This window comes from Mastigoproctus giganteus, chromosome 9 (assembly GCF_048544385.1).
Source record: "Mastigoproctus giganteus isolate SK-2022 chromosome 9, ASM4854438v1, whole genome shotgun sequence".
Lineage (NCBI taxonomy): Eukaryota > Metazoa > Arthropoda > Arachnida > Uropygi > Thelyphonidae > Mastigoproctus > Mastigoproctus giganteus.
The window spans coordinates 72,208,333-72,229,065 of NC_143583.1; the positions used below are offsets into that span (position 1 = coordinate 72,208,333).

Consider the following 20,733-nt stretch of genomic DNA (forward strand, 5'->3'; position numbering starts at 1 on the left):
CGATCTGCGGAAAGGTGTCGCGCATCGAACTCTCCGAAAAGTCCATCTCCGCCTAGTGCCGATGGTCCGTTCCTCTAAAGGGTCAGCACGAAGGTAATAATGATGCAGACGCCACAGGCAACGTCAGCGATCCGAATTCTTGTCTTAGGCGCCAAGAAAGTAGGAAAATCTGGTAAGTTTCGGATATGACTCGTATTTCCATGTCTTACTTTAAAGCGTTCCTTGAGACCTTCAGAAAGGGGAGGGTGGAGGTCGAAGTAAGTTTGGGTATGCGCCTTCCCCAACCAATATTTTCTTCCGGGGATTTATGTAGATTCAATTTCCAGCATGAAAATTGAATCTTCATAAGTGAAAAGAATTTGTTTCCTTCTTAGGGAATTTATTATTAATTATAATCATTTCCAGTTCCTTAAATAATCATCAAATTTCAAGATCAATATTATCTAATTCGAGACAAAAGTACCTCGCTTTTTCTTGGGTTTTTTAATAGAAACATAAAGTGTTCGTACGTTGGTGGTCTACTAAGTTCTGAACAGCGTTACGAATTTCAAGATTTATTTAAAGTTTATTCGTAACACAGTTAAAAAGAAATTAAGTTTTCACGTTCTTCATGCTTTTGAATGTAACGTAAGTTTTATTAGCAGAAGAGCAGCTGTCTCCTACTCTGGACTCAGCGTGTCTGATCCAGTGCAGAAGACTCTCTTTGTTCAGCGATTTATGGTTATATTTTAAAACGAATGCACTTTTTTTTCCATCGTGTTTATAATTCAACCACACTTGTTTTCGGAAATCGAACACCACTATTTTTTATGCTTTCCTGGTAACTTATACCACCCACTACACATGTATGATGTCCATCTAGAAAAAAAAAAAAATAAATAATAATCTGCCACCTTCGACTTTTGTACAGCACTTAATGGCTTCCATAAAGTTCAGTTCAATGGACCGGAATGACGTTAGTACAGATAAGTTCCCGCGTCTCCCTGAACGAACCACATAAACACTGTGAGCGTAGATGAGTGAAGAAAATTTATGAGTTCTTCAAACTGGACTTCTCTTTTATATCAAGTGTAAGATTTCGTGAGAAGTAGAAATGGCCTGTTTTTATTTCAATGCTTTGAACTAGGAATGAACCAAGGACGAAAACAAATTCGAAGTGTGCATTTCATTGGCATCCAACCATTGCTGAATTAGGAAACGAGATCTCTTGGGATTGTTCTGCAAAATCCTAACGAGCGTCGACCATTTAAAAGATTATGTATAATTTGAATATATAGTATAATTATAATTATAGAAGAACTTAATACCTATATTTATATAAGAATAGATACTTATTATCGGCGAAGAAGCAGTTAAATTTCCTTTTATTCCGGTTTATAAGTCGACTTTTATTTGTTTGCCTTGAAAATTGGTTCCAGAGAATCACACATTCGCCTTTAAGATTATTACTATAATTAATACCACTCATATACCACGTGAAATTAATAATATAGTTTATTAAGCTAATCGCCTAAATCACTATACATTTAAGGTGACGTTTAAGGCATCTTATCGATACCCATCATCAGACCATGCTGCTGAAATTTCACGTGGTATATGAGTGGGTATTAATTATAGTAATAATCTTAATGGAAAACAACCACGTAACGTCCTTCCCTAACATACATTCGCGGTAAAATTGGTCCTCATTTTACAGTTATTTTTAGCATCTCGCTTTGCGTTAAGAGCCACTTTCTGCTTTTTTTTTAATTCAAATATTTTTACTCTTTCTTTTAAAAGTTTACAAAGTTTTAGTTTTAAAAGTAAATAAACTGTAAAGAAAACGGTAAGCGTATACAGTACTCCCTTATGTCTAAGATCGCGAAACCAAAATCTACAGGTGACTGCGGCTCTTATTCATACTACGTGTCTATATTGGAGGTTTAGACTATGCCACCAAGCCATTCCTTGTTGTCTGTTTGGTACTGCACTACAAATAATTTTTTCTGTAAATAATGTCTCAATTTGGAAGAGTGTTCTATAGGAAATTGATAATCCTGAAAGTTTATATTTCGAGAATTGGAAAAGTAAACCAAAGATAAGTCTTGATGACTTCCAATAATAATCGGACCGTCACCACTGGACAAAAACTCTAAAGTGGATTAAGAAGCTGAACAAAAACTCTAAAGTGGATTAAGAAGCTGAACAAAAACTCTATAGAGTTTTTGTCCAGGGATTTTTTCATTTCATGGCTCAGTTAGTCGGTCTCAGGAGAAGATAGCAAGGTTCTCCCCATCCCCCCCTGAAACTCGGGTTCTTCATCCAGAAAAACGGGCAAACAGAACAGAGAACACACAAACTTTATGGACATAATACACATAGGTGCATGAGATATTTCTCAGGTAACCCTAATATGACAAGTATATAAGTGGACAGCCCGTGGCTAGGATGTCATTTTCTATACCCTTCTGGTTCGTCCAGAGCAGTTCAAAAACGCAAAGCCATGTTTGAATTAAAAGAAGAAATAAAGCATATCCACCTACGTGTGAACTGATTATCTCTTTATGTCTAGAGTGTAATCAGGCCTTTCGTGGTGAATTCCAGAGAGTTCTACAGCGATTGATATTGTTGCTACTTACAAAGAACAAAATGAGCAAAGATTTAACATACATGAGATCACGTATGTTAATCTTTAACCATTCTGCAATGCATAACACTTCACTTAACTCCAAGCGAAAAATGTGAAATTAAATTGAAAATTTATTAGGTACTGAATCCTTTCTGCGCAACAACTCAACACGTCTTAATAAAGTTAAATTTAAATATGAAATCATAATTGGTTGCCTTATACAAACTTCAGGGTTCTCTGTATGCTATTGGGTCAGCTGATGGCTGACTCAACAACATACACAGCACGCAGAAACTGACTTGTACTGCTTCAACAGACTTTTGCTGGTTCCAGAGACCCAACGAAATTCCAAGCAAGGTTCGTTTCTATTATTACCATACATTTTCTTTCGAAACATATTGGTTCCGTCAGTTAGTAACAGGGTTAACGATTCCACTAAGATGTAAAGGAGATTGAAAGAAGATACCACAGAAGGTGGAACGTAAACACGGTGGTAGATAACTGCTGATCATTCAAAAAGGAGATGTCTGGAGATATTCAATTCGTATTAATGTTCTTCCGCATTGGTATCAAGTAAGGGCTTTCCATTTTGTGGAAAGCCCTTACTTGATACCAACAAAGAAAGAAATGGATGACAGTTTTGAAATAAGCGTAGCAAACTTAGGAAGTAACATTACGTGATCTCCAGATTTTACGTTTCAATTTACAGGACTGTAATTTATCTTCTTATCTTAGATTCGTTTCTTTTTAATGTTTTCTGTTCTCCCACAATATTATGCTACTTTAAATATCTAATTTCATATAATTTTCCGCCATATCTTGCATGAAATAACCTTAAACGCATACAGTAACCTCCCGAAATTAGAAAGGATCTTTAGAAAATGAACAGAGCTGTTTAGGAAATTAAAAACGAAAAAAAAAAAAGTTGAAATGCGGCACCTTGTGGGAGGGGAGGCCTTCATATTTCATAAGGTCATCAGCACTACCTCATGACAGTTCGTAAGTGTTTGTCAAACAATAATACAGGATTTCGTTCCAATGCCCATAGAAAAAGAATTCCCAATACAGTGATTATCATGTTAGAATCTGCGAGCATTTTGTTCCCTGTAGAGAAACTCCTCCCAGATTATAGGATTAAGGGACTTGTAACAGTTTTGATTTTCTAGGTCATGCCTCTTGACGTAGAGAATCAGTGGAGTTCGCATACAATGCCAAAACGTTCATGACCAATTGGGGTCATATTCCTCTCGAAACCATTTATTCTGGAGTTGTTTGATGTTCGTCGAAAACCCCCTACTGTCATTCTTTAATCTTCTGGGAGTTTCCAGTTCATCACCTCTTAAATATGACCTAAAACGAACGTCGCAAAGATTTACTGGAAGAGCTGATTTTCTGAATAAATGTTATTGAAACTACAGATATTTTTTCGTGTACTATAAGTATTCTTTTATTAGGTTATGAGCGTGTAAGAATAAAAATTTTGCTTATTTTATTCATCGAGTTTCCAAGGTTATGCTGACATTTTCAATTATTAATACTAGAAATCAAAATGCGCTAAAATTTGCATGCTTTTTGAAATTTTTGGCAAATATAGCCAGAGAAAAATTATCGCTTGAAAATTTTCTTAACTCGGATAACAAGGGATACCTCTTCATATTTATATACGTTTTGAAAGCAAGTAAAACAATTATTTGTGTTACCATTTATCTTTTAACTTGAAGATTTCATGTTAAATGATATCCACGTTTATTTGAACTGCGTACGTAAGGATTTCGCTTAACATGATATTTTAAATTAAAAGGATTTCGTTTAAAGTGAAACCCCCTGTACCCCCATATATCAATATAGAGTTGACCATCACAGAATGAGATAACAAATACCAGTTCCCCTGCTAAGTTCATTTCCAAATGATTTAAATTATTTTGGAGTAGATTCTGACATGAAAATAATCCCTTAAAGTATCCCTGCGTCTTAGAAGAGATTTAAGTCAAGTGACTTCGCTGGGCACCTTATCTTTCAGATATGTTTGCTTTATGTGTACTCCTGCACCAGTTGAGCCCTACGGGGGAAAACGCTTTCATCCATACATAGGAAATTATAGCCAACAACACTCTTAAAATTCGCAGTTAAGGTTGCTCAAAGATCTTTTGTACCTCTGAGCAATCATAGTGCCTTCACTGAATATATATAAAGAGGAAGACTACCATTGATTGTCATGCCACCTCCTGATGATTACCAAAGTCTTTCCTGATATTGAAGAGGCAATATCGTGTAACTCGTCTCTCCGAATCAAATGACATCTGTAATACGACTGCAGGCTAACCTAAGATCGGACGTGTAACTAGCCGATTTTTGCCCCGTGCTAAAATCAAATATTCCACGCCTCCCACTCTTAGTTGAGAGACTAACAATTTCGTTTGTACCCGCTTCCTGAGTGGATTACCATCCTTGCTACGTTCCTGATTGTGTGGTCTTCCTTCTCTCTTTTTCACCGGAGCGACCACCTTCGGTGGGAAGACTGAAATAAGACAAATGCCGCTGGCCTCTTGACATAGATCCCACTACATTGTTTTCTCGCCTCTATTTTCCTAAACCATTCTTCTCGAGGTCGTACACAGTTCAAAAGATAGCTGACGTGATGTTATCACACTATTCTGCCTTTTCACCAAAGCTAGCAGTTGTGCATTAAACGACAAAACAGCTAAGGCTGTGAAGCTGTGAGGCGTCAGTATATATATATTGATATATTGAGTCTGTAATTGCATGTATTCTTCTGTCGAATTGCTGCTTTTTGGAAAGCCATAGAGCAGTCGCTTGAGACCAATAAACTCAGCCACGCTGTGAAAAAAAAAAAAGCCTTAAAAATTCCTCGAGACGGGATTCAAACTCTGGCCTTTTCCAGCCGGTGTGATAGGATAATGATTATAACCCCCAGAGTGCCATTACCACATTAAACGGGATTTGTTGCAGTTCTCATATCTCTTCTTAAGAATAAACATCAATCCAGTTTTTGCTTGCTGAATGTTTACACGTCTGTCCACTCTCAGCCGGTGTTCCACAGGGTGGTGTTTCGTTTGAACTTTCCTCACAGCACTAATTTCACCTTTTGCTATGTTGAAACAAGATTTAATTTGCAATGCTGATTTAGAGATTTTCATTCCCATCAAGTCATACAATAATGTGGCACTTAAAACTGCATCCCTCAATGAATTACTCTCGATTTTACAACATCCCTTAATCAATTTGGTTTAGGATTAAAACCAGACATATCCCAGTACCCATTCTCTTTGAAATACGTACAACCCACACTCTCTCTCTTTGATGTCCCTACCGCAAAGTAAACAAACACACTGAAGTTGAAATACAGCATTTCATCTACCACCTAGACAAGCCCCTTACCCGCAGAAGTCACCTTCGTTGATTATTGCTTAGCAATTAAAACTGAGCTTTTCGTCCCACTTCAATACTATAACGATTAAGCCGTTATTTGCAGCTGAATAGCTCTCAAAACGAGACGTCAATAAGCACAAACTCCCATAGCAACAAAGGACCACACATATAGAGCCCTCGTGTGTGTAGCACAGTTGGTAGAATAGCCGTCTCAGGTCTTTTCCAGACCGGGTGGAATAGACTTGAGTTCGAGTACCGTCGATAAGGTGAGGAATTTTTATGGGGCTGTTTTCACAACATGGCTGAGTTAGTCAGTCTCAGGCGAAGGTAGCATGGTTTCTTCTCCCAGAAACTCGGGTTTTTCTTCCAGCAAACAGAAAATCGACCACAGAACGCACGCAATTTACAGGCAATATGGCCTTAGTTGCCGATGTTCTTAAAATCGTACTACAGCAACCACATGTAGTAAGTTCCATTCACATTCAGTAGCGTTTCTTACTAATTATGAGATTAATGTCAGGAGAAAGTAAGACCCTTGAAATGAAGTCTTTAGCTTCCGCTGTTTTGTTTTTGTGCCAGAGTATCTAAGACTATGAAGGGTCAGTTTATTTTGTGGTCGATTTGATGCTTTACTCGATGAAAAACTCGAATTTCCAAGGAAAACATTTTTTTAGACTTCTAAAAACTCTAATGTATTAGAGTAATTTCAATTGTATATTGAAAATTAATTGAATATAAAATTATGTACATTATTCATCTTAATCTTATTTACACCTTAATTTTGTCCCCCAGCATAGTTAACGCGTTGATTTAAAATTACTATAGCAGAAAAATATTTGCTATCAGCTTCATATAATATATATTTATTTTTATTCCTTAGCTGTAACAGTTCGATACTTAACCAGAAGGTTTATCAGCGAATACAGCTCAAAGAAAGGTGGGTCATTTTTAGTCTTTTTTTACTTGCTCTTTCTTTCTTAATCAAATACATATATATCAACGTTTATAAAGAGAGAAACTTTTATATATTCATATTTTATTAGATAAATTAAATCAAAGTTTAATTAAATAGTAGTAAATTCGTTGATAAGATATTAATGAAATGAAATGCCGAGTTGAGGAGCACGCACACACAACCTTTGGCTAAGAATCCTAAATCAAAGTGTTGAGTGGTACCGAAGTTCTCGAATTGCTGTTTTTTCGCTTTACAGATCTGTGCCATTTATCAAAACACAAGTAATTATGAAGTAAAACTTTATCTACTTACCATAAAAAAGAGCACATTTTCAAATCCTATTCGTGACTGGTAACTTAAACAGTAGGTTATAATTCACTCGTATATCTTTCGAAAGTTTATATTTGGAAACGAATGGCTCCACGAGGTCAAATGATTGGCTATTTTATTGGACAGTCGTACGGTGACACAAATCAGTACGCCTAAATGAAGTGTTTAATATTCCTGGTTGGTGGCTAGCTAAGCTATTTGTGGCATGACAAATTTGTCACATCAGTCTTGTCAACTATCCAGGAAGACAGTTTCTCGAAGTCAATAATTTTGTCCTTTTTCTATGGCACTTTTGCTACCGCAATACGCTTATGTAGTCAAATGATGTATGACTCAAGTGCGTGCGAATATCTGGTATGTAAATTACAAAAGAAACGAAACGGTCTAATCAAAGGCTTGCTTAAGCCGCTGCTGTAGATCGGTATTCCTTTTTGATCATCTTCCACACACTTCAAAGGCCATAGAACTGCATAGTCAGGCATAACTTGTAGTAAGAATGGTTCACTGCTCCTGAGAAACTTAATTGAGACGCGGGACAGTGTTGAATGAAGGACACCGGCTACCTTTATTGATGGTAATAATTAGTGCTTTTGATAATTATTGCTAATAAATATAAGGGTTCCTTCAAAATTTTATTGTTTCTTAAAGAATTATTGCGCGCATTGGATAATTTGCAATGCCACTTTGTTGCATGCATTTTATGCAATTAAGTTCATTCGTGTTTAAGCCAAATCTTAGAATAGAAATATCTTTAAAATATTTGGAAACGAATTCTTTTGTCAGTCAAATTACAGATGTCCTGTTGGACGGTTTAGACTCCTAATTTCAAGCTGGATTGTCAGAGTAATTAGATTTCAGTAACACTATAATTTTGAAAAAAAAAAAAGGATGTCATTATTTCAAGCTCTCGATTGGTCAATGACAGCATTAAGACTACGGCCCATGCTTAGGAGTATATATCTATTGTAGTTCACGAGAATCGAAATAAACTCGGTTTCATATTTTCATGTATGAATAATTTGTACATAATTAGAAAAGTTACAAAATATATTTCTACAAACATCAGATTTGCCTTTAGATTTTCATTCACATTTTCTGAATTGATCTTCATATTTTGTAGAGGACAAATATGGTGGGCCGAGATCAGTCCATCATATTTCTTCCCAAGAAGTTAAGTAACTGACAAAGGGTCACTTACTTAACTTCTTATTTGGTTATTATCACACTCCTCCAAACCCACCTGAACAGCCTGAAAGAATCATCGTTGTAAATTATGCCACACTTATTCCAAATTATCTATTTCCTTCAGCGATGGAACGAATTTCTAAAGAAATATTTTAAGCGATGACTGAGACAGAGTCTCGGGACGAAGGTGAAGACTTTTTTCCCCCATGGATTTTTCATCCCAATAATTTTATCAGTTTTCAAACAAGATATACTGGTGCCTCGTTTACCATCTCCAATCGTTGAGGTTTGCGTGTGGGTTTGGAACATCTTCAATTTAAACTCCAGTTTGCTTCCTTTTACTAATTGGGTACATATCAGTGGCCTCTCATGATTATTTTTTAATATGTCGTGCATCAACATTTCAGTTTACAAAAAATGGTGAAGGAACCGCTCTAAATGCTACATTAACAAGTCCCTTAGCCTCTGTAACTGACATTGACGATTAAAGGGAATTGCCTGAAACCAATCAAATCAAGCATCCCACAGGGTGCTTATAAATGGTAGACATTTCTGCATTTTAATAAATCGATAAGGAATTTAATCCTGATAGGAGGGCCTCTCTCGCACGAACCAAGGACAACGCACTCAAATAATTAGACCCCACCTTTTTCTAAAATAAAAAAATCCAATTAGCCAAACATTATAACTAAATTCGACTTTCTTTTATCCAATGCTCTTGTAATGGATCAAGTGGAGAAATTCGGAAAACGCTTCATTTAGGAGCACGTTCAAAACACATTTCAAAATTCTGTTTCTTTTATTGAGTTCAATCAGTTAATTATTTTTTATCTTTGTTTCCAGACTTGCTGTATCATCATCACTTATCGATCAACCAGCAGCGACATGGAGTGGAATTGCTGGACACATCTCGTTATCAGGTATTCTAAATTTGGCATAGCAATATTTTATCTACTTTAGCGATCTTCTTCGTTTTCTTAATGCTAGTTATTAATCAAATTATTACGACTTTCCTTTTCAATGCGAATGGCACGGGGATATGACGGATAAGGGCCTTAGTATATATTTAAGTAATTGAGAAAATGCATCACACATTCAGACAGATTACGAAACGCGATGTTCGTAGACACCTCCGTTTTACTATCATTTATATTTGGGCGAAGAAACTTGTCCAGTTTGTTTTGTTCTGACTTCAAAATATTTCGAACATTTTTCCCTTATCTGTTTAAATCCTTGATAGATAGATCGATGAGCAAGTTTATAAGTACCTAAAGGGAATAGGCAGCTTTCCCTAGAGATTGCGAAAATGGGACAGAAGTCTTGAGGCGATATCAGTGAATATTATTTATCATTAAGGAGATTATTATTATTATTAATTAATTAATTAAGTTAAAGACCTAAGAAGTTACTCTAAAAGTATGCTTCACAATTTTATTTCTTTTTTTTACATATTTATATTTATTAATATATCAACACCTTTACAGTGTTATTACGTTTTTATCTTTTATTATGATGATAACATCATCTTCCTACGGGGGGGGGCATTGCTGTAGCGATCACTAAAGATGGCTGCCTCCAGGAATGCCAGTCAGAAGCAGCATGCTGTAAAGCTCTCGCGGTAGCACAGTTGATATAATCACCATCCTTCCCACACCGGGTTCGACTTGGTGCATGATAGTCTAGGCTACCGATGCGCCATTAAAAATCAAATCAAATCAACCCCTCACCAGGTGGAAAAGACTTGAGTTCGAATAGCGTCACTGACGCCGTAAATTTTTTGATCCTTTTTCATAACGTGACTGAGTTAGTCTCTGGAGCGGGTAGCATGGTCCCCCACCACCAGAAACTTGGGTTTTTTGCCCAGCACATAGATAATTGATCACACAACATATGCAAATTTACTAACATATTATATACGGCGCATTATGGTCTAGGTCGCTGATGCGCCTAAACCCAACAACAACAACAACAACAACAACATGTTGTTGTTATTGAATTCTTGGTGTATCAGAGAGGGAGTATTGGAAACGTACATAACGACAGAAAAAGCGTATGCAGACGATCTTATCGACTTCAGCATGTTGTCCGCGGCAGCCTACTCGACACGAAACATTGCTGTCTGCCACTCGTTTAGAGAGGCGTGGATTCGATTGGACGAATTTCTAAAGACTTATTAATAGCAGATCTCAGACGGAGGGCTTTAACACGTGTGTTTTCTGGGATTTTCAACCCGAAAAGATGCAAATCGGCTACTGAACGTACTTCTGCAGATATAAGACACGCACGGTTATAAGGGGATTGTTAATACTAATATTTTATTTATTTATTTATTTATTATTTTTTTTTTTTGTAGCAAGTTTAGTTGGTCGCTGGCCTGTGGATCTGTTGTTGTTATTGTTGTAGTGGGGTTTTAGGAGCATTAGCAACTAAGGCCATATTGCTCCGTGTACACTGTCTGTAAATTGCGTGTGTTCTGTGGTCGATTTTCTCTCTGCTGGAAGAAAAATCCGAGTTTATGGGAGAAAAACCCATGCTGCCCTCGTCTGAGACCGACTAACTGAGCTTAACTAACTGAACTTGAGGTTAAATGTGAAAAAGGCCCATAAAAATTGCTCACGTCATCAACAGGATTCGAACTCAGATCTTTTCCACCCAGTGTGGGGAGTACGGCGAATCTACCAACAGTGCTACCCAAGAGGGCCGCTGGACTGTGGAGACAAAGTCAGCAGAAGATGAAACGCTGATCTCTTGATTGCTCTCGCAGAGACCTCCTGAGTGTCAGTCTCCTGATGGACATTCATGGCGGCAGTCATATTTAGTGACTGTGGGAAGAAGAGGACATTAGCATAATAAGATTCAGGAAGGAAGGCTGCACCTACACAGCGTGCTAGTAAAATAAGTACTTGTACAAATGACAATGCTGGAGAATAAATATAACTTCATAAAAAATGTCACAAAAATTATTTCAAGTGACCATCGTTTTTTCCTGCTCAAAAAGTTGCAAATGAGGTGGGAGTACATAGATTGCATCAGGTTCTATAATAAAAGCATTAATGAAAAGTGTTTGCTTGTATTCTTTTCAAAGTCTGTCTGCAATACCGAAAGGTTAAATGATTTAATAATTCAATAAAGCGAAAAGAGGAACTAGTTTTTCCTTCCTCGTTAACACGTGTGGGTGTATTCTGCGAAGGGTGGGTTGTGAAAAAAAAAAGAAAAAAGAATCAAATAGCAGAATATATTGCGAAATGATTTTAAAGATTAGGAAATACTGCCAATTATTTTGTTGCTGGGAATTATAAACGCATCATAGCGACCCTTCTTTTATCAAAAGAATTTTATACCTAGCGGTATGGAAGTGGGACCTAAGAAACAGGATCCCCTCCCTTGTCAAGGAAATTCTATAAAATAGGACACCGTCTGGGATTGGTCGGCACCTTGTTAAGTAACAACCTTCTTATATTTTGAACACTAGGAAACCAGCGTAACTGGAGGGGAAAGATTTTTTGGGGGGGCAAGTTCGAATGATGTATATCTGTTGGAGTTGTCCTAAATATGAATATGTATGTTTATGGTATACATATGATGGATTAGATTGTTTTCTTCATCTCTCTCTCTCTCTCTCTCTCTCTCTCTCTCTCCAGAGAGCACGTTTAAGCTTTAAGTTTAAGCTTTTAAAAATTCCTTTTGGTTTTTAAGAAAACAGAAAGACAGAAACTTTAACAGAAACTAGAGGACGAGCCGAGTGAAATGTGAAAAAGAAGATATAAAGGTGCTAAAAAAACTACAAAAAGAAGCTGCTGGGAGGGAATTGTGATGCCTTTTATGATCAAAATAATGTGGATTTTTTTTACTATTACATGATTATTAATGCTCCAAACACTGCTTTAAACCACCTTTAGAAAATCCAGGGACCTCCACTGTGCACCAGTCTCTCTATCTGTTCCCTGTCTACTGTCAATAGTGATGTTCCATTAAGTGAGTGATGGAATTTGATGAGCCATTCCCAATGGTGCAGTACATCTTTATTGAAGACGAGTAGTTAGTGCTGATGCATGCATGTATTTGAGACTGTGGATATTAAAAAAAAATCCATGGTGAAAGAAATATGTCAGTTTCATCTGTCTGAAATTTTGTAATTTTATCTTCAAAGGGAGATTAGATCCTGGCCTCTGAGTAAGCGGTTAACAGAGTTTTGAGAAGGACATCCAGTCTATTATTCTAGAGAAAGGGTATGATATCTGCTTGTATTTAATGGAGGAAGTCAGAAGATGGGGTTAGCACTTTGAGAGCATGCCAGAGTACACTTGTCTCCATCTGAAATTGAAACAATGAAATTAAAACATTGAAACTTTCCCTCTGAGTAGGTTGTACATTCTATGCTCCATTTTCCGAGGACATCGTTGAAAATAATCAACAATTCGAAATTTGGGACAATGGGGTGACACAGCTAGATATTTCTGTTCGTCATTAGACCAGCTGCATTGGATAGGAGAGTAGTCTGTTCTGGCTCTTCACTTTCCAGTCCACAATCCACTGGTCTTACTATGGTTAACGTTTGCTCCTAAATCTTCTGCATTCAGGTCATACGCCTTTTAGATGGCTTAAAATTGTCCCTCATAGCGTATAACAATGGTAGCATCATTTTAATATGATAAATGGGCTATTTTAGGGCAAGGTTCTGTTAATAGCGTTCGTTGGGAGTGTAAGTTGTATCATTCATCTGTCTATTTGTCTTTCTCTCATCTAGTATCTGTAGTTAGAACTAAAAAGCAAGTGAGTGGAGACGAAACTAATAAAATCGGTCATTACAATTGAAAACATAATAAACTTAAATAAAAATGAATTTTTATTCTCTGGGATGATCAAATAGGGTTAGAGGAGTTTACAAGATAGAGAATATAAGATTATTACTATTATTGTGTTTTGTGGTGTCATGTGGATTCGAACATGCGAAGTGAATCATCCTCTACTTGAATATTAATAACTCGGCTAAGATTGTGCCTTAACATTATATTTACTATACCGAAGGAAACATTTATTCTGCGCGAACTATTCTATCCTGTTCTACATAGATATATTATGACTATACAGACTATGCAATTATTTCCAATCTGGATTACAAGGATTCTCTCAGTTTCTCAATGTCATTTAATACTCATAAAATACATGGGTGTGATTTCGAATAGGAAAAAATATATAACCACTGTTTCAGACTTGAATCTAGATGTATTTTCTTTTCTCTTTTGGAAGGATTTAAGAATGTGTTTGGTACAATTATCAATTATTATCCTCAAACCATAAGTAGTCCGATTATAGCGCTAATCTCAATCGATCGCTCAACCTCATCCACCCAAGTATATAATGTCCATAAATTGGGTTTGTCTAGTCGGTTTGCCTGTTATGCTAGAAGAAAAAATCCGAGTTTCCGAGAGAACTGCACTTTTTATTGAGACCGTTTGAATTAAATGTCAAACAAAAATAGTAAATCATGTATTCTGATAATGCCCTAATAATAAATCATATAATAGCGTATCTTCATTTCTTTCGTTTCGTGTGTTTCAAGAGCCAAAACATCCATGCATATACTCATTGTGATCTTCCGTTTTTGTAAATACCAATACTGCATAACCCCGATACGTACTCATCATCGTTTTTCTAATTCCTGTTTTAGAAAGACCTTAACTTTGATTTATTTGTTATTTCTGATCCTTCCATTAAATATGCTATTATGAATTAAATCTCATTAATAAATAAAACATCTGAGAGCATGTGGTAACCCGTTTTTTAGCGTCATTATTATTATTATTATCCATATGGTGCAAGGAAGCCCGAGGCTTTTGCTGCACCAGCCACAAAAAAAATTGAGTTACACCCTGAGAGAGAAAACAAGAGTCAGAAGTAGAAGGGAATCACCAAGAAAGAGAAGAATGATGATATCCAGCTCAGGAACCTGGGTGTGCCAAGCCCATACTCACCAGATGTGAACCCCTGGGGTTAATCTTTAATTAGGAGACAGTCTACAAGACAGCAGCTAAATTCTTTATGCACGAAGATTGAGATTTGATCTGCAAATAATTTTTTTAAGTGCCGAAGGAGTAAAATGTAGTTTCAATATGGTGTGGTGTGTATGAATCACCGGTGAATAAACCTGGTCAAGAGTCGAGGTTTGTTGTCTAAAGGTGTGTGTATGCTCTTGTATGATAGGGTCTTCGTGAAACAGCTTGTTCTACATTGGAGATGGGACAGGAGATTTGGTTTGATGCGCTACTCCTCCCATACTTACCAAACTGATTGCCAAGTGATTTTCAAATTTCTTGCTTTTGAGGAAGTACTCGGAGCGCTTACTTCCTCTCGTCAAAAGAAGAGGTCAACGTGTCAGTGTATGAGTGTCTCCAAGACTACTGGAGGAAGTGCTTATTGCAATAACTATACTGAATTTAGATTATGCGTTGCTTATTGCGATTAAAGTAGATTTTAATTAATTTTTGCCGAGTAAAGAAGCATTTTTTGATCTAATTAACAACCTGCTTTGACGATGTCCTGAGGGATGAGGTGACTTAAGGTCTGCTTTATAGCACACAAATAACATGCGTAAATGTACATGAGTGCGCGCGAACAAGTATTATTTACCGAGACCCGCTTTAGAACGATCAAAATGACATCCACTCTATCATTATGTCTTTCGCCCATTTAGCAAACACAAATTGTCTCCTTTCTTGGTCATTGCCACGTCAACGTAAATGGCCAATCAATAATGATGGTGACGTTGCCAATCTATTTTTAAAGTTGTTGGCTGAACTTGTGAAAACAAAAATGACATCTACAACCAAATCGAATCACAAGGCAATTAATGTACTCGAAAGCATTAAGACGCAACAAGTGTTACCATGAAATAAAAGATAACAAAAAAGAAAGCGTTCAAAATAAGAATAACAAAAGAAAATAGAAGAATAAGAAATAAGAAAAGAATAAGAATAATAAAAATGAGAGCATTTATTCTTTTTTATAGCAATTGTAAGCTGATTAACAAAGTTTAATGTTATTAACTGATTATTTTAACAGAATAAAACATTCTTAAAAAAAAAAAACAGCGCACATTCTATTGGAACATACAGTGAGAACCATCTAACATGAAAGGGTCAAAAAAATTGCACGCAAACATATCTTAAAAACTTGTCCTCTCTGTGAGGTATTTAATGCATTTATCTTCGGTCAACAACTGATAATAAATGTTCTCCATGTTTTTTTCTGCAAGATTTTTTTAAAAAAGTATTTTGTTGAAACATTTTGTTAGAACGCGAAATATTTTGTATATTCAAAACACGCGTCTCAGATTACAAAAATAAACAATATGAACAACAAAATATATATAACCATATAATTTAAACGACTTCATGCTTTTTTTTAAATTTAATTTCAGGCTGATGGATTTCCTGCTGACAAGATTGAATGGGGAGACGCCTTTGTTGTAGTTTACAGCATCTCCGACAGGTGGAGTTTTCACGTGGCGGCTGACTTTTTGCGACGCATCCATCATCAAAGGCGAACCAGACACACTCCTGTTATTTTGTTGGGGAACAAGAGAGACTTGGAACACGTGCGCCAGGTTGGCGTAGATGACGGTCAGGAACTCTCGCTTCATTTCCATTGTCAGTTTTACGAAGTGTCCGCTGCCGATAGCCACGTTGGTGTCACTCTGGCATTCGAGAGTCTTCTTCGTGAGGCCAGAGTGGTTAAGTTAAAACCAAAAGTGACAGTTAATCGAAAGTTGAGCATTCTGATGATATCGAAAATGATAAGCTCAGTTTTCGGAAAGACTTTCCAATCGAGTAAGATAAGAAGATCATCCCTGTTTATGTAATGGAAATTTGCATAATCTACAGACCTGACTTTCCACCTGGTCTGTAGATTTTATTCCTTCAGTAATTGAGTGCTGGATGAATGAAATCCTGGAGCAGTACCTTGCCTTTTGCTCATCCGATACGCACACAATCGTATCAGAGCTTTATGGGCTCTTAAAATGACTGTAAAGAAATAAAAAAACGTGGGAGACGATCAATTATTCCGTCCACTTTAACATCAGTTGTGGGGTTCTTCTATTGTCACTTGTTTTGTTACGCAAATGAATCCCTGTCTGGATCTCCAAGTTCATATGGTGTCTATTCCTCTCATATTTGCACATAATACTGTCAGAAATGCTTGACAGCTACATAATAAATGGACATTCATTCTAGATTCAACTATGTGCCATCAATAACTCAATCTATACTGACTGGATTTTTCCTAAAAAAGAAAATCGTTCGTTCCTGAATCAAAGATGAACTGATTTCACGTCTTTGACCACGCTCCATAAGTGAACTTAGTTGAATGGAAGTTAAGAAAATGTCTGGAATGTCTGTGAACTGGAAATTTGAACTAAGTGATACTGAAGAAATTCTTAAAATTTATAAGATTGATAAAGAAAGGTTCTTAAAGCTTTTTATGTTACTAATAAGCTTTGCCGCGAAAATTGGTATATATTATGTGTACTAAATAATCACTAGCAACTCTATGCAGATTTGTTATATGTTATCTATGATTGATAGATATGCTCTATGAATCGAAATCAAGTTATGAAAATATAAAACTGTGTACAAATCATTCCTCTGTCTATCAGTGAATGTTTGGTGTATTTAATACGTAATGGTAAGGGTGAAGATTGCAGAGGTTACTGTAAAACTAACTTGATCTTTATATCATTCTGCGCATTCCCTTTATAATTTTTGTTGATAGTAAAGTCTACCTTTATTCGTTGATGGTTAGTGTAATTACACAAAATAGTCATTTGAATAACTTCCTTTCTTTACCGTGGTTAATGTATTCTAACACAGATGTAAATAAAATACTGGCGAATGTGTTATACTTTTTATTTAACCAGTATTTCTTTCACCTTCATCTGATTCACACATCCAGCGAGGTATTTTGGTAGCCCCTCTTTATTACCAATTTCCAATTCATTTTTAATACAGTTAAATTTAGTATTACTCCTTAAATATTTTTGGTGGTCCAAACAGGATACTGGGTGTGCAAAAAATGACTCAGGAATTTCGAAACGGTTGCACATGCTAAGAGAAATAAGCGATGTATACTTTGGACATGACTTCAATAAAGCATATTTTGCACCACTTTGCTTTCATGAAGTTTTTTTTCGAAATTCGCCAACTGTTGGAGTCATTTCGAAATTCGCCAACTGTTGGAGTCATTTCGAAATTCGCCAACTGTTAGAAGAAATATACTGGGCTCTTTGTCCTTTGAAACATCTAAGTCACCAAAGTGTAATACTGATATGTAGTTTCTTTATGGAGGAAATAGAAATGTTTCTTGCTTTTCTGTCTATTAAATTTTATGTTTTTTGTTTAAATTAAATTTTTAAAACGTCATTCTGTTAATTCTACAGAAAGGTTCAATTGAATTTAAAGTTTTAGATGATATTTGTTTCTGACTGCTTGAATAAACTCTGAACTAAATTTATTGTTTAATATTCTTATAGAGATGCCCTTCAATGTCAAAATAACTCTGTTCCTTTATAACAACTACATATATAATTCAACAACAATAAGAAGAAAAACGGAGAATATTGCAAAGAATTTTAATACACATTAACAGTCATACTACAAAGTTCCCATGGGAACTTGGAGTCCCGAATACAGTTTATCAGACTACGTTTCATTTTTATCCCATAGTCCTGTACACCAATGCACTTCAGTGACCACCACCACCCTGAAGAATAGAATGGAACCCATAGAACATACTGGTTTCAAGGGCACTAGAATTCTAGGGAGTGTAGCAACAATCCCTAGCAACTCCAAACGCACTCCTTACTAGCTTCACGAGTAGAAGATTTGGGTTGATTTGTTAGTGACACAAGTGGATAAACTGTGATCCGTTCGAGTTGGTGTGCTCGAATATCCAAACAGCCTTTCTACAGAATAACACGCAATTGAGGTGGTCGTATAGCTGTGCCAGAGCTGATGCAAAAAAAAAAAAAAAAAAATAAATAAATAATAGGTCAATACGTGAATGTTTATTTTAGCTATGGTTTTGGAACTACTAATGAACTTTGCGTAGCTGTTTTGTATTAAATAGTTATTAATTAGTAAAATCCGTTTATAGATTTATTTTTACGACATTTCATATCCTTGAAGAGTGTACTAATTAATAACCACCAATGTGTTATGTATTGGTTGAAAACTTTCCTTTGTTATCGCTTAGATCTTTTAGAAATAGGCAATTATTATTATTCATAATAAGAACTTTGATTTTCATTAACCAATTATAAATTTAATTTCTCTAATCAAAAACAAAACCCATTTTTATTTGTGCAGTGTATTATCAAGATGCGTATATTATTAAAGTCCAATCACGCCATATATTAGCATGAGAAGTGTTTTGCTCTTAGATTTGTTGTGTCTAACTTTGACAGAAGAGTGATTTCTGTTGTTACCTAAAGAAGATCTTGATAGAGAAATCTTTATACCGGATATGTGTCTGGGTTGGCATGCTAGTCAACGTCCTCTTGCTAATTTATTTGCAAAAGTACCAGTGTTTAAAACTATTCCGGATACTTTCAATGGATCACGTACACATACATTATTTCCATATCCTGACTTCGTCACGAAATCCATTAACCTGTAAATGACTTGAGAACTTTACTGGACTCCCAACAGATCTGGCCATCCATCTTTAACATTTAAGACATTGCCCATCTAGGTTCCACATCGCAACAACTTGATGACTTCGTTAATACTGACCTCTGTTCGCTGCTATGTTGTCTTCCGTCATTCTTGGTTCTGATGAAGATGGAGTGTGGTGTCATTTATTTTTTACTTCCTACCTCATCCTCCAGTATCCAACAGAGATAAATCTGTTGGCATTCTTTCCTCCATATCATCGTTTCACCAGGTCCAAACGCAGTGGCGTTCGTTTTATCTCGCCCTCATTTGTTACTCATTCTGCATCATAAATAATTAGAAAAAATGAGCAACGCGATAAAGAGACTTTAAAAGTATTCATCTTAAAGAAACTAATTGAAGAGAAATTGGAAGAAAGACGCTTTGAGAAGATAGGCTAAACCAAGCTTATCCCAACTTCTGTCAGATCAGACGAATGAATGAATGAATGCATGGTTAAGGTCATTCCACACACCTATTATGGCCTTACTATCACGCAGTATAAGGATGAGGAGGTTATACAACAGTGAAGGCCGATTGTTTTTGATCCCCCACAGTTCGGTGTAATGAAGGTGTCAACTGCGCATCAGTGGAAGGCCAAGCCTTTGTATTTAGAGTGTTGAGAGAAAGGGGTGCTTCTTGTCAGGAAATAAAGCAAAGAAAAAGATTTCCCCGTAAGATAATTCTTTAAAATCCTATTATTGCAAACGTGAGTCAGTCCCCCGCTCCCCATCCGGACTTACAGGAGCAATGTCCTTACCAACAAAAGCGCCACCGTAACGTACGTGGTGGAAATATCATTTAAATTAATTCTCTAAGCAAAAACACGTCTTAAAGATGTTTTTTCTAAAGGGCGATGATCTCAGTGATACTAAACCTTGTATGGAAACAAGAGAGCCTTTCAGAACATATTAAATGCAATAGAGGCCGGTTGAATATATTGTTTAGATGTACAGGGGAATTAAAATTACTCGCGTGGAATATTTAAAAATTATATTTAATCATTTCGATTATTGTACATCTGGGACATAGCCACCGCTTTTAAGAAGCATTGAGCACAGTTATAAGTACATCGATTTTTTACTTTGGAGGACTTTACACTACTCATTTTCAATAGAAAAGCACAGCTCCAAATGGAGCGGTACACTACATTGCCGAAAGTATCCAGGCACCCTTGGAATTTATTAAAAACGAATATCTCTGATATCCACGTCTCAGAAATAGATATAAAAAGCAACTAAGTTTACGTTGGAAGTAAGCAAATCAACAAAACACAGTAGATGGGTCAAGACGTTGAGTTTAGTGATTCCCAATGGAGAATTTTTAGAGGATGCAATGTTAATCAATATTTTAGCGCAATTTCAGCAAAACTGCAACATTTTCCATCACCAGCAGCTAATGTAAATACTAAATGAAAACTGATAGTGCTACAATCTGACATACAAAACATATACACCCCATAGTATATTCTCAGTTTTATTTCAATTATTATTATAAACATAATTATAGCAGATATTGCAATAAACGTTGAACGTCTCCTCCTTCCCAAACATAAA

At 36.1% G+C, this 20,733-nt stretch overlaps 1 protein-coding gene across 1 annotated transcript in view; it reads left to right on the forward strand.

The window, feature by feature from the left end:
* Positions 1–16,329, forward strand: part of LOC150080446 (ras-related and estrogen-regulated growth inhibitor-like protein) — a 56,797-nt gene extending 40,468 nt beyond the window's left edge. The window contains exons 3-5 of the mRNA XM_090380695.1: positions 6,879–6,935; positions 9,312–9,388; positions 15,889–16,329. Coding sequence (XP_090236821.1) covers positions 6,879–6,935; positions 9,312–9,388; positions 15,889–16,329 — 575 coding nt within the window. The remainder of the gene's footprint in view (positions 1–6,878; positions 6,936–9,311; positions 9,389–15,888) is intronic.
* Positions 16,330–20,733: the final 4,404 nt, after the last annotated feature.